A 15680-nucleotide genomic window follows, 5' to 3' on the forward strand; every position below is an offset into this window, starting at 1 on the left:
ATGTATAGAGATCCAAGGAATATTCTGGTGGAGTGGGAATGAAGAGGATGTGGCCGAGTATGTGGCAAAATGTCTTACTTGTCGGTGAAGGCGGACGGCATCGACCTCATGGCCTCTTACAATCATCACTGCTCCAGAGTGGAAGTGGGAGCATGTTACCATGGATTTTGTCACCGGGTTGCCTCGCACGCCTAGAGCGCCGATACATATGGGTTGTCGTTGACAGATTGACAAAGACGGCTCACTTCATCCCCATGAAGATTACCTATTCGATGGACAAGTCGCTCGCCAGACATTGATAATGTAGTTCGCCTACACGGAGTTCCTCACAAGATCATCTCCGATCGGGATCCCTGATTTACATCTAAGTTCCTGGGGGGTTTAAGGCAATGGGTACACTGTTGAGTTTTAGTACAGCCTTCCACCCTCAAACCGACGGATGATCGGAGAGGACTATTCGCATTACATTAAGATATGCTCCGAGCCTGTGCCATGATATGCAAGGTACCTGACGAGCATCTCTCACTTATCGAGTTTGCTTACAATAACAGTTACTGTGCTACTATAGGCATGGCACCGTTTGAGGCTCGGTGATGGGAAGAAGGTATCGGACACCGTTATATTGGGACGAAGTAGGTGAACGGCGTATTCTTGGACCCGAGTTGATTCAGTAACATGCGAGAAGGTGGACTTGATTCGTGAGCGGATCAAGGCGGCTCACCCAGGCGGAAGTGTTATGCAGACTTGAGACGGAAGGACCTTGAGTTCACTATCGGTGATAAAGTGTTCCTTAAGGTATCACCTCCGAAGGGGTGATGCGTTTATGAAAAGCCGAGTCCGAGATTTATAGGACCTTTTGAGATCCTTGCACGGATTGGACCGGTGGCATATCGGTTAGCACTCCCTCCATCTTTAGAAGGTGTGCATGACGTCTTCCACGTATCCATGTTGAGGAAGTATGTCCATGATCCAAGCCATGTATTGACGCATGAACCACCGTGAGAACTTGCGGACGACATGTCCTATAAAGAGTCGCTGAAAAGATTTTGGACAGCAAGGTTGTTCATCTTCGCAACCGGCCCATTCATTATGTGAAGATAAAATGGTGCAACCATCCGGAAGAGGAAGCTTTCTTGGGAGGCGGAGGTAGAAATGCGGGCGAAATACCCTTTTCTTGCCTATCTACAGGTACGTCAAATTTCGAGGACGAAATTTCTTATAAGGGGGGATGTTATACCCGCACTCGGATATAATTAAATATCATTTCTTCTCGTGACGTGTAGATACCGCCGCCACGTATCTTGGTGACTGTTCTCCATGATGGTCAAACCTAGCTACAAAATCGTTGACCACAAGACGGGTTTGCCTGTGGAGGAAAGATTCCTCAACCGCCAGTGGGAAAGTTCGCTGACGGCGATTGGCCGACTACCCTCCAAGTACCGCCCGGAAGCGAGGAGTTCAGGAGAGAGCATCCTGACCGTCGCCACATTGGATATTTTGTTCGGTGATGAGCTTAGCGTTGCCAGTGGAAGGTTGTTGGGGTCATGGGTAATAAACCATGACAGGGGAAAAGTAAGTTCTAGCCTCAAGACTTATTAATTATTCTTCCCTTGGTAACCTCGAAATGCGGGTCCGGGCTTGAACCGCTCGAGCTATTTCATGAGAGAAGGGAATAATTTAAGTTCGGGTCCCGCGTACCTTTAGGAAGTACATTGGGGACTTAAACCCATCTCATATGAACCCATCTAAGAATGGGCTTTTCCCTAATTGAGGTTGTGGGCAGGCCATATAACCTATTGACCCAATGATGGGTTATTCCATCCACTTACCCACATAGGACTAATGGGTTGACCCATTAGGCCTCATGACCCATTTGACTAAGGGTACCCATAGACCCATTTGTTATAAATGAGTCCATGAGGGAGAGAGAGAACATCACTTCTTCTTCAACATCCTCTTCTACCCTAAATCGTGGAGGAGAGAAAGAGGAGAGAAAGAGGAGAGGAAGAGAAAGAGGAAGGAGAGAGAGGCTTGGAGAAAGGTGGAGACCCCATCTCTTGGGCCAGAAATCGTGGAGCTTTCATCTTGGGGGTAGGTAAGCTTCTTCCTTCTTCTATTTTGGGTTTCAAAAAGGGGTTGGGTAATGGGAGAGATTGACCTAGATCTCTCTTGGAACCTAGGGAGTAGATGGAGCTTTAAAGCCAAGCTATGGTGGAGTTGGTTCACTCCATTATGAGCTCTAATGTGAGGGTTCTCATTGCCTTTTGAGAGATTTAAGGTTGGACCCTAATGAGCTTAGGATGGAGTTTTCTAGAAGTCCTTGTGCTTAAAACCACTTGAAATGGGGTCCTTGGAGGGGAATCCTTTGGATTTTTGGACCTGAAGGTGTGAGGGTTACATGTGGGTTCGGACCTGCAAGAAACCACCCTGAAATTACCTTCCCGAGATGGATTCTGTGAAGGTCGGATTTACACTCGGATTCAGTTTTTCTGAAACCACATCGCATCCGACCTTGGCAAAAATTGTCCTGAGCCCTGTGAAGCTCGGATTTACACTCGGATTGATTTTACGAAACCACATCGCATCCGACCTTGACTAAAAGCTGTCCCGAACCCCGGTTTCCTAGGATTTACATGTGGTTGCAGAATTTGGGCATGAAACCACTCCTGCAACCACTTCGTCTCTGAAACCTTATACTTAAGTGTTTATGGGAGATCTTTTGGGGATCCGTTCCTTTCGCTCGTTTAACCTTATTCCACTCCTTGTATAGGTTAAAATATTCACTTTTGTGGCTTATTGCTTGATCGAGGCGACAACTGATAATCGTGGTGCTTGGCGTATACGAGTGAGTGGGTTTGGTTGTTTGGGCTTGTTATTACTATTGCACTATATATTATGTACTCATTATAATTAATAAGCATGTGTGCGCATATTGCATAATTTTATATCTATTTGTTATAATGTTGATTGGTAATGTTGTATCTTGATGGGTCTCGGTGCGGTGGGTACGTGCATGACGAACCCGAACTCTATAAACATTTATGAAGAAATTATGTTGAATGTCATGTTGAATTTTCGCCGTGCGTCGTGGGTAACCGGGCACTAAACCGGATGAAAAGTTGATGCGCCGGATTACCTCTCGGGACGATAGGACTTGCATGTAGTATATTTGTGGCTAGGATTTCACACCCTTATGCTACGACCCTTACCAACAGGGGTTTAGGTGTTGGGTAATCGACGGATTCGTGGAGGTGGGAGAGGCCGATCGTGGTAGTATTGGTTATCGGGTCCGCCACGAGTGGTCTTGGAGGCTTCGATCGGCGTAGGTCCCACGTGACAATTGAGGTTTCATTGTGGCGATAAGTTAAGTGACCAGTGTCTCCGAGTTGTCACGCGAGCATATGCCATTGACTTAGTTGTTTGTTAGGTGGAAAAATGGACTTAACATGTGCATGCATCATTGGACTATGTGAATTGCGTGTTTGTGCATTCCCATCCCCTTGGCTCGGTGGAGCTAACCCCTCGGCGCACATTTTTAGATTATGGTGCGGTGACGGATATCTCGCGGGACTTGGAGTTCAGCCCTCGGGATACGATGAGATCGGTGAGGAGGAACCAGAGGCCGTGTTTGAGGAACATGGCGACGGGTGTCCTTGCGATGATTGTGCCTACGGGCCGTGAGGATATTCGGGACTCGATCCCCTTTTGATTACTTTTGAGGCTAAGGCCTATGGTGAAATACTTACTGTAATACCATTTTTGATAGTTATTAGATGATCATTGGAAATGTAACTAATTACTGTATTTATCATCTAGCTTTGAACATCTTGTAACTATTCGATTTATACGCTTCCGCAATACTACTGATCCTTGGAATGTAATATTCCTCTTTTCTGCATTCTAATGTTACATTGTGTTAATATTGGATATGACTGTGCGTTGGGACACTGTGTCAGTGATCCGGGCGGTTTAGTAGGATGACACGCGTCGTCCTAGTCACCCTTATATGATATTATATTCCTTGTCTGGAATAGGGGTGTGACACATTATCTGACAACGCTGACCATTGGATAGAGGGAGTGATCTAAATTGGCCATATGTCGATTTTCAGACTCAAATTAAATCAGATGCTCCCCCATTTATGTCCATGCATCCCTGTTACAGTTATCAAGGCGGGAAAGCAACCATGGCCATTTAGAGGGTCAAAAAACCAAGACAGCCATGGCGGCAAGGCGCCTGCCATGGCGCCCAAGGCGTCCAAGGAGCCTGGACGCCTTGATAACTATGATCCCTATCCATCCATATTTTGGCATGCCCTCGCTCCATAGTCCTTAATTTTTCAATACTTGATTTTGTCACTTGGTTATCTCCAATTGGGTTGAAACTTGAAATGTGAGCAGGGAACCCTGGGTTCCACCTATCCACAAAATTACATGTCTGACTAGCCACATGGCAGAACCATGGTACTAAATCTCGTTTCGTTTCGGTTTGACCGAAATACCGAAATTTCGTCGAAATCTCAGTCGAAATATGGTATTTTTCTGTGGGTGTAAAATGCCAAAAATGTTCGAGATTTCTGAAATTTTCGAAACGAGATGACCGAAATTACCGAGATGACCGAAATTTCTGAAACGAGATGACCGAAATTTCCGAAATATTCGAAATATTGCATTTTTTCATGTAGGACTTGCATTTCGTTTCGGACAGGTCGAGATACTCGAAATATTCGATATCTCGACCGAAACTTCGCGAGTTTTAGTACTATGCGCAGAACCAAGGGCTGCTCAGAGAACCCTGTCTAGACCACCTAGAAACAACACTTCCTTAGTTTTAATAGAAATAAAGTTTGTTTGATGATATTTTCTCTCTGACATAGTTTCGGGAGTTTCCTAGGTAACACATCTCTTTTTTTTATTATTATTATTTCTAGTCATATTCTTTAACCTTTTTTTTTTTTTTTTTTTTTCTGCTATCTAATATTTAATCTTATTTCTTATTGTTTATTCTTTCCTAGATCTTATTCTTGTCCTTCACAGTTCTCTCGTAGAAAACTTGAACTGATACCTTGCTATCGTTTTGTAGCTGCTGTTCGTAGCTTAATTTTGGAGTTCCGAATGTTTTTTGTTATATGTTCTTGAATCAAAATCTGACCTGGAAGCAATTGTCCTTCATTTGTTCTTGCTCAAGCTCTTGAATCATCAAGAATTTAATCAAAGTAAATCTTATTATTGGTTTTCTTCATGTCTGGCTCTATAAAATTTATCCACAACACCTATAGAATGATGCTCAATATGGTTGATTGCCTTGTACTTCCCTCGACAACCACCATTTAATATGACAGAAATCTACTCCCTCTTGACCAGTTAGGCCTTGTTAGTGTTTGTGAGATGGGTTTTAATTCTGAGTGTTTGAAAAATAGCCTTGAAAACGGGTTTCCATCATAATTAGGAATTTAGGATTTTACTTCTTTGGTTCCTATGTGCTCATAGGTTGTGAATTTTCTTTGTAACTATCCTACATCAAATCTGATGTATCTCGGATGTCCAAAAAGACATCCACATGTTTAGGGATTCCCCCTAAACCCGCACATAATCGTGGGATATAGGTTAGGTTTTATTAGACTTTTAATTAGACTTTTATTTAGTTTTTATTTAGTATTTTATTTGGAGTTGTAATTCTAATTGGAATCCTAGCATTGTTGGGAATCCTATTTAAACTTTGAATTTTTAGATTTCTTGTTCAACCATATACATATACATATATATATACAGCTCTTGAGAGCCCCCACGATTGAATGAATACAGATTTTTGCTTGAAGCATCGTTGAAGTCCTGAGATAGGATAGGTGAGTGGCCTGGGTGAGATACCCATTCTATCCCCCTATCCCCCTTCCATCGATATACATTCAAGACCTATTTTCTGCCCTATCCGATCTCTAGAAGACAGTTCAAGACTGCCGGAAATTATCTGCAACACTTCAAGAGGTTCTTCATCAGATCTGTTGATTATTTACAGCCATTCAAAAAGGTCATTCGATCCCTGTTGTTTGAAGCATCAGACCACAAATCTGATTGAAATCTGGTTTCTTCCAGTGAAGACCAAGTGATGCAGCTCCAAGAAGGAAGAAGAAGAAGAAGAGACCCTGAACTTAGGGTTTGAATAGGGAGCCATAGGTTAGGATTTATATTTTTCCGTACTTAGTTTATTTTTTCTGTTTTAGATTGAACCGGGTTAGAATTGGTTGCATCCAATGGGTTCAATGGGTCTAATTTAAGTGAAGAGTTCCTATTGGTTAATAGGTTCTTATATCCTATTGGCTAATATGGAATCTTCTTTTAAATTAATTGATTAAGTTAGAGTATTTTATTTTTAAGTTAGTAGGGGTATCTTAGTCAATTTACTGTTTTAATTTAATTAAGTTAGTTTAGAACTCTTCCTTCCACGATTTTAGATGAAGAGACATTAATTTGTACTAGGATTTGGCTTAGGCCTTTATTATAAATAAAGTATATCGTGGAGGACTCCCCCATGGAATTTTGAATTTAAAAAATACAGATTTCGTGGCTGCCATTGCTGCTGTTCCTTGCTCCCTTGTGTGAGTGTGCATCCTTGTGGATTTCAAGGTGGAAGGGTGGGTGGATTCCTGCGACTCTTTACGCCGTGACGGCTGGGAGGATCTCTCTTCGAAGATGGTTTCATCCTTCAAACATTCAAGCTACTGCCGGTGGATTCCAGTGTGAGTTTGAATCTTAATTTTCTGTTTTTATCTTTCCTTTCATTCCCCAGTCGATCTTTTAAATTTTCTGTTCTAATTGCATAAACCCTAGAAGGATCTCTCAGTTCTGTCCAGATCTGTTTACCCATCAGAAATCATCCAAACTTTGACCACAGCCCCCCCTCACCATTGTTTACACTCGATCCCAGTTGCTGCCCATATTCATCCCCCAAAACCCTAAATCCTTCTTCTCCATAAGAACCCCATAAGCCCTAAATTGCCCACAGCCCATTCTGACCATCAGAATTGGACCATATCCTGGTCGAATCCTCCCCTCACAGTCCCCTACCTTCGATCTCAAACCCAGCTCTCACAGCTCACTTGAAACCCTAGTTTTGTTAGTTTCCCTTAACCCTAACTTTAACCCTAAAACCCGAAACCCTAACCCTAAATCTGTAGAATTTTAAAACCTAACCAAATCTAGTTTTCTTTATACCAAAATAGTCCCCTAAACCTGCATATTAAAATCATATAAGACCCATTCCCAAATTCCCATCCTAAACCCTAGAATTAAGCTAGAACCTAGACTGTCCATGTGAACCAGCAGCTCCTTTTGCTATTTATTCTGTATCTGGCTCCTAGTAGGATTGTCTCCTATTCTAGGACTACATTACCAAGTTGCTTGATCTCCAAGTTTTTGTTGCTGCAATTTTTGATTTCCTACTTCGAGCCATCGGATTTCGTTGATCTTTGGAGTATACCTAACAGCCATTATCTTCTTGTCTTGATTCAAGTCTGGTGGCAGATTGGTGACTGGTTTGTCTGAAACCCTAAAACTTCTACTTTCTAATTCACATCAGGCCATCAGAACTGGCCCTAATTTGGAGAGCTAATCTATTCAATTTAGACCTACACTCAAACTAAGTTTCAGCCCCATCAATTGGCTGAAATCAGATCTCTGTGACACTTTTATTTCTGGTGTTAGAAGCCCTAATTGGTCTGCCGACAAGGGTTTTGTTTGCTGCCTGGGTCTTATTCTGCTAGGGTTAACTACTTCTAGTTGGCTCTACCAATTGAGCCCCATGGTCTGTAACATGAAAAATGAATGTGTCTACCTTGGCTGGAAAGGGCAAGGTCCAGAAGGTGTTCACGGGGAAGGAGGGAACCTACTTAACTAAATTATGGGCCTCATGATTAGCTTCATGTGTAAAGTGAGAGCAGACTATTTAGAAGGAGAATATCAAAATTAAACCATCCCTTCTGTACAGGGGCATAAAATTGTGTTGGACAGACCCAAGGTTTTTTCCGACATGTGCCCATTTAAGCCAGCTGGATTGTAAATCCATTTGAAAATTCAGATCTGATCTGGGCCAAGCTGGTCAGATCTTTGTCAGGTTTGTAATGTAGCCTAGGTTTGAATAGTCAAACTAGGAACCAAACGAGGATCTTTTATCAAAAGGTGAATCAGTTTTAGAGTAAAACCAGGAGAACAATGGGGTGAGAATTCGTATGAGGAAACCAAGAGAACAATGGGAAATAAATCATATGAGGAAACCAAGAGAACAATGGGAAATAAAACATATGGGGAAAACCAAGAGAACAATGGGAACCCAATTATATTAGGTTAGGGATGGGGTAGTAAATCATAGATTTTGTTAGCAGAAGAATTACCGCCGACCTGAACCATAGAGTCAAATTCAAGTAGAACAATAATGGAGAACTTCAAAAGAGAACCAAAACAAACCACCTGGGTTTCCCACCGCAAGGTGTCAATCGGATCAAACACCGATTCCTTCAACGGACCACCCGGGCTTCCCGCCGTAAGGTGTCGATTGGATCAAACACCATTCCCACCAGCCTTGATCAAACACAAGACAAATCTTCAATGGAAGAGAGCAGCAAAAAGCCTTTTCATTATCAAAGTTCGTGTCTAATGCTTGCCCCCCTTACAACCTTATATAAATGACTCAAAAACAGACTCCTACACTAAAAAGGAAAGGCCTAACCCAATCCCTAACCTATTAGGTAACCCAAACTGACTAGGAAACTGAAATACTGAAGGATATAAACTCCAAGCCATGGCTGGACTTTGAGTCCTAATCCAGCCCAACTTACATAACAATTAAATAGTCACATGACCACTTAACCAAGTCACATCATCACTTGAGTGATCACATGACCACTAATTACATAAAATAAAACGAAGTAAGGAATTAAAACAGCTAATCCCGTAAGCAGTCCTATTTCCCATACTTTAGGTTCATAAAAGTGACCTATTACATTGGAAACCTATGGGATCAAAGGCCCAACATGTATATAACCCAACCCTAGACGTATTCCCATTAAAATAAGCCTCTGTTGGTGATGTATCTGCATCAGTTTGGTTCCAGACCAATTTCCTGGTTTGATTTAGGGTCAATGTGTTGGACTGTTGGTATATATGGATGGACTAAGATTAAGCTCAAATATCCACATCTGACCCATATTTAGAATTCACTGAATTTGGGTAAGTAAGGTTTTGATCCACCTTCATGGATCTGTTTTGAATTTGAATCTGGTAGAGTAATAGAATCACGGTTTCAAAAATCGGGAATCGACCGTGACTGATCCTGATTCCGGCCGATTCATGTGAAGAAACCCTAGAATTGCTGAGTTTTCAGACCTGAGGGCTGATTCTAGGATTCTTGGGACCAATTTGATCCCTGAGTCCGTGTTTTGAGACACTGAATAAAATCCGAACTCATATTTTTATGGATCCATTCCAGTTCTGACCCCTTACCTCTCTGCTTCGAATTAACGGAAACAACTCCAAAATAATTTTTTCTTCTTTCCACTAAGGTTGACCATAAGAAATGGTAATAATATCCTAGTACTGAAGTCTGGATGCTGATTCTGCTCTTCCTTACTGGTGGCCTCCTAATTTGTTGATTTTTGTCTAGCCGTACTCCATCAGTTGTTGTCCCCTGGATATAGAAAACATTTTCAAGTAACCTGAAATCTCATCTTAATCTCTACATGCTTGATGAGGAATGACCTGATGCAGGCAAAGGGAATTACCCTGCCAGAGAAGCCACCAACAATCCACCAAACAAATATAGAGAATATTATATTCCAAGATAAATTGAAGATGAATGGTGTTGTCACAGACCAGATCATGATTAACAATTTGTAGAAAATCCAGTTGAGCTCCAAATCAAGTGAAATTTCAGGGGGGCTGGAAATTATGTTGGCATATGATTCGAAGAATTTCTTTTGGAAGGAAACTCAATGTTGGTGATGAGGTGGCTACAATAATAAAAAGGGGGACCATGGTGCTATATGTTTTTTATGAGGAAAGCGAGAGCCTTAAGCTCTATTGGAAATTTCTCCTTTCTTTGAGAATGAGATCTGCTACTCTATTTCGTATAAGGTTGCTAGGTGTAGGTCGAGAATTGTTGGGCCCTTATCCTATGGCGTAATCCCCTTCTTGACGGGGTACCCTTTGCCTCTTTGTAGTTGTTGTATTATGTATCTTGTACTCTATCTGTTCGTTTTGCTATCAAATTTTACTGTTTCCTATCCAAAAGAAGGGGTAAGATTTCAGTGATTAATTTCCAACTCAATGATGACCTCTTCAGAATAGCAGTAGGCAGTGGGTAACATTAGAATATTCATAAGTTTTAGATTCACAAAACTTATATTGGCAGTATTTGGAAATTAATTTTCCAATGAATTCCACATCCACAAACTGATGTATCAAGAAATCAGAGGTTCAAATCCCCTTGCCAATTACCTGAACTACCAAAATAAAAACAGCAGCAGTGATAGCAGTAGAACAGAAAACAATAACTAATGCGGCATTAGTCAAAGTCCAAGGGCTTATCCTGAGAGAGAGAGAGTGCTTCAGAGGTTCCAAATTCAATTCTATTCAATTTCCCCATGTCCCATGATAATATATGTACCCTGCGGTATTATGTTGGTGTGCCATTGACCACAATAGGGGGATTGTTTCTTCCTTTACTTGTAATTAGACATCTACTCTTAGTACGTTTTCTGCTAAGAGTCTGTTGTTTTGCTATTATAAATTAAGGGGTAGACCACGATAGAATATACATTGAATCTATCGTGGTTCAAATTTCTCTCCCATTGTTCTCTCTCTCTTTCTCTCTTCCCTCTTTTCTACTTCGCAGGTACTGATTTCAGGTCCTCATTTTGCTACATGGTATCAGAGCTGTAACCAGTATCTGCTATCTCCTTTATAACTATTTTGAGAGTTGTACATGATTCCCTGGTTTGGTGTACAACCACCTATGCTGTCAATTCTTCTTTGTGAAATCCTAGTTGATAGATGATGAAGAACTGGGGTTTCTTATACTGATGAAGATTGAAGTATTTGTAAGATTAATCATACCTGAATCGATTCATCCGTTTGTCACTACTGCTACTTCTGAATGATATCGATTTGCTGCTAACGTTTCCTTTTTTCGGCTGATGGTTTTTGTCTTCGGTCGATCAAAGGAGAAGAATTTATGCTGATCAAAGAACTGATGTTCCTGGTTTTTCTCAACATGTGCTGAAGAGTTATTTGACTCGATCTATCCTCCCCTTGTTGCTTCTTCTTATGTTTTCTCTCTTGCGGACTGCTTTCTCTTGGGTTCTGAATATCTGTTCTGCAGACATGGTTGCTTCTAGTTGTATCGGTTGCAGCAAAGTAGTGGCCTTCCGTCTCAACAAACCCTCTCCCTTGGTTCTGCTGTGAGGATGTGTGTTAGTTATTTATTCTACCTGAAACTCAAAGGAATTATTGTCTGAGCTTCAAATCCCAAAGACCCCAAGTCAATTGAGCTCCTCGTAAGGAAGACATCCACCACGATTGGGTTTCCTGCTGGTTGCATGACTGTCAAGAGGAGACAGTCACGATATATTGAAAGCCTTCTTTTTAGCTTTTTTAATTTCTTATTAGTTTCCATATTTACCCCTTATTGGTTTCCTTATTAATACCCTTTAATTTTTTATTTTACTTAGTTTTCCCTTAATCTATAATTCCTAATTCCTATTTCGTCCTTCAATTTTATCTACCCAAAGGCCCATCACATTATTTTTTGGGTGAATAAAAAAATTCATTACCAGAGAGAAAAATACAGCAGCTCCCTTAGGGAGCGAGAAGAAAGAACAGAAAAGCCAGCTCCTCAAACAGGGGAGGGCTGGAGAGAAATGGAGGACAGACCCCAGGAGGCAACAATAAGCCTGTTCCTTGGGGTGTCATTACAAAAAGAGGGAGGGACCGAAGATAAGCGAGCTTTGATTTCAAAAGAAATGGAATCCCAAATCTGCTGGTAAGTACGAGATTTGGAGGTCCATTTCCTAAGGTTTCGCTCCATCCAGATGTGATTGATGGCGGCACTAAAAGCTAATTTACCCACCGTGTCACAGCTAGAAGAACCAGCAAAAGTCTTATCAATCCAAAAGCCCCTAACATTATTGTTAGTTACTAGATTGCAACTACTTCATTATAATTGGGTTTAAACCCGGGATTGCATGGATTAATTATAGATTTGTCATTATTTTGTTCATCTTGGCTATTATTTGGTTTGCATACTAGCCGTTGGATCACCTCAATATTTTGAGGATTATGGTTATTGTCTGCAAGGCGCATTTGACTAGAATTTGGGAGATATCAGGCTCTTTGCTTTTGGTTATTAATTTATTACTATTCTGTCCTGTTAACTTTTGTGTTGGAGTTCTTTATCTGCATTGATTTGATCCGTTGCTGCTAGTGATTATTAATGCCATACGATGATGGAATATTCCTTATCCACGTGTAAGTGTAATGCTATATGTGAGGGGGAGATTGGAGTTCTTTTCAGATATTTGAACATCATTAGCTGAAGAGTATTATTATGTGTTTGTTATTGTCATTTTCTTGTGACTTTAGCACCAATTTTATCTTATGAAGATAGTTATTTGTGATATTCAGTAACAGGATTCTTAGATGTGGTTTCCAACAACCTTATGATGTTCCTTTTGGTTCCCAGCAACCTTATGCTGCTACTTGTGATTCCCAGCAACTTATATTGCTGCTACTTTATCAGTGATTCGCAGTGACCTATGCTGCAATTTTATCTGTGTCCTCTATTTGGGACTCATAAGTTCATTTGATCATCTGATCTTTACTAATTAGATCTTTAATCATGTGATCTTTATTAATCACATCATTGCTACATGTTTTTGGTGTTCTTTTGAATACCTTGATATTTGTAGTTTTATGTTATGTGTCTAATGGGGCTCAATCTAGTATCTGGCGCTAGATTGGGCTAACCTAGTATGGGATAGGTTAAAAGGCTTGATTTAACGCGTTCCATCAACTCTGAAGCTTTTGGCGCATCGGTCAAGTACCTAATATTTGGTATTAGAGCCAGACACCACATCATAGGTTTGAGTCACGGAAAGGGCTACATAGGGAAGGCTACTTGGAGTAGAGTGAAAGCCATCAAGAAAGGGCTGCCTGCTGCCAGGCAAAAATCCTAGGGTAGAGTTGGAGCCGCTAAGAAAGGGCTACCTATCGCCAGAGTGAGCCGCAAAGGATGACGGTTGCGGAAGTGTGGTGGTCTGTTATGTGCCTTGTACGGGATAGGTTAAAGGGCTTGATTTAACGTGTTCCATCAGCTATTGAGCTTTGGCGTATCAGTCAAGTAACTAACATTTTATTTGTCTTCTGTATGGAGATTACTACTTACTACCTGCCCTCCTTGAGAAGGGCTTATGGCGTCTACAACTACTGTAGATGTTCAAAACTGGTTCTGCACTTAATATCTATTCTTCTTGTTCCCAGCTGGAGCCTTTGAGATATATATATATACTCCAGCTTGAGGGGGAGTGTTAAGATATGTACGCTGTGGTATTATGTTGGTGTGTCGTTGACCACACTAGGGGGGAGTGTACCAATTGTGGTATATGTTAAGTCAGAGTTTTATGTTGAGTCTTACAGTTGTTAGAGTTAGAGTTGTTATTGTCTTTTGTTTCTTTCTTTACTTGTACTTAGACATCTACTCTTAGTAGGTTTCCTATTAAGAGTCTATTGTTTTGCTATAATAAACAAAGGAGTAGACCACGATAGAATATACACTGAATCTATTGTTGTTCAGATTTCTCTCCCATTGCTCTCTCTCTCTCTCTCTTCTACTTCTCAGGTCCTGGTTTCACTGCACCCCTCAAAAAACAAAGTGTCTTTTTTAGGGTCCTAAAAGAACATTCCCCCGCCCCCACCCAAAATAAATAAATAAATAAATAAATAATGCTCCATAGATGTCACCATCAAACTCCTATTCTGTTAGGATAGTTTGGATAACTTAGTAGACTTTACACATGCCTCCATACTATTTATCCAGAAGACCAATAGTTAGGTCCACTAATTTTACTTTGTAGAACAAAACCTATTCCCAGGACAACTAATACCTTATTATTTATTTGTCTTTTATTTGCAATGTTAGATTCGTAGGATTAGGCTGGTTATTTTATTGATCTCTATTCTAGTTTTATAGTTGCATTAGGACTTCGGAGATGATTTCACATTCCCACTAGGACTCTTTTGATTTTGCTTATTTATGCATTGTAACCAACATTGGAGACACAGTGAATGATATAGACAACTGAATTGGGTTGCCCAACGTGTGGTGTGTTTGTACGTGTGATTCCCCTCGTCTTCCCTAGTCCCTACAACTCTTGAGTTCCTCAGATTTGTCCTCTCCTCTAATTGGCCCTCCACCATTTATTCCTCCTACATTTGGCAGAACTCCAGCTGTCCTTAACTGCAAACTTGCACAACCCACTGCCATGTGGTTGATGCATGGGACCCCACCACCTTCAGTGATTCTCCTGCAGTTGATGCATGTGCATGTTACGGTTCAATCTGCCTTAGGAGTCGGGATGATGTCAAAATCTTGTTTTATGTCAAAATCAAAATTTAAGTTGAATTTTAAGCTTTTGGCCTGTGTTTGTTTAAAATTGGATTCGTGGAGTTTTAACATTGATGGATATATTATTTGCTGATGTTATATTGCAGTAAAAGAACCTCAAAAAATCTTGTCAATTTGCTGATATGTGGTTTTTTGCACTGATGTTGCTTTGTTTTGATTGTTATCTACAGAGTGTTTCCTATGACAGGTCAAGTGCTCCAAAGGATTGTCAGGTCTCCGCATGGCTACAAAAGCCTGACAGTAATCCATCTGTCCACCCTGATATGTTTCAGTTGACAGAGTTCACTTACGATCTTGAGAAGAGCAATGCGCAAACTATAGATGTCGATTCAGTGGGTTCAGGACCCATCAACATGGTCAGGTTTGACTTCACATCCAACCATGGAAGCCCATCTCACACATGCATCTATCGCTTGAGAGTACATGGTTATGAACCTGAGTCTGTTGCAATGTTGGCAACTCAATCTTGAGTCTGCCCAAAACCATCACCACCCATGTTGTAATTTTGAACCTCTCCCTTTTTGTAGTTTTGATTCTTCTTGTTTCCTGCTCTGTGGAACATGGAGTTCCTTTTCTTCTACACAGAACCCTTTCATGACAATGTAAATCTCATCTCTACTTTCATTAGTTTTCCCCATCTCAGTTTTACTTAACATTGTCTAATCAAAGTAGTCGGAAATTTTTGTTTACCTTGCCACAAAACTAGAAACAATAACGAAGCCAACCAAATCGGTTCACAGACCATTAGAAATTGGAACCTTTAATGTTGGGATTGACAGAACGGATAGGCTTCACAGGGCAGGATTAAAGATCCCACATACAGGAGATTCCAAGATAGTGGTTTTCTTTTACAGGATCAGGAATACTGATGGAGATAATTGTCTGCTTCAACCATGAGATCACCTGGTTCAATTGATCTGAATCATCTGATAATCAAACTTGGCTGTTGAAGCTCATATAACTGACTCGAAGAAGTATTATGTTTTTCAGTCACGGGTTGGTACCTTTGA

General features: G+C 40.9%; 1 protein-coding gene across 1 annotated transcript in view; it reads left to right on the plus strand.

Annotated features, from left to right (window-relative positions):
- LOC122643116 (SUN domain-containing protein 1-like) overlaps positions 1-15295 on the plus strand; it is a 32988-nt gene extending 17693 nt beyond the window's left edge. Inside the window, exon 2 of the mRNA XM_043836759.1 lies at positions 14841-15295. Coding sequence (XP_043692694.1) covers positions 14841-15140 — 300 coding nt within the window. The 3' untranslated portion in view covers positions 15141-15295. The remainder of the gene's footprint in view (positions 1-14840) is intronic.
- The last annotated feature ends 385 nt before the right edge of the window (positions 15296-15680 follow it).

The sequence above is a fragment of the Telopea speciosissima genome, chromosome 10 (assembly GCF_018873765.1).
Source record: "Telopea speciosissima isolate NSW1024214 ecotype Mountain lineage chromosome 10, Tspe_v1, whole genome shotgun sequence".
NCBI lineage: Eukaryota > Viridiplantae > Streptophyta > Magnoliopsida > Proteales > Proteaceae > Telopea > Telopea speciosissima.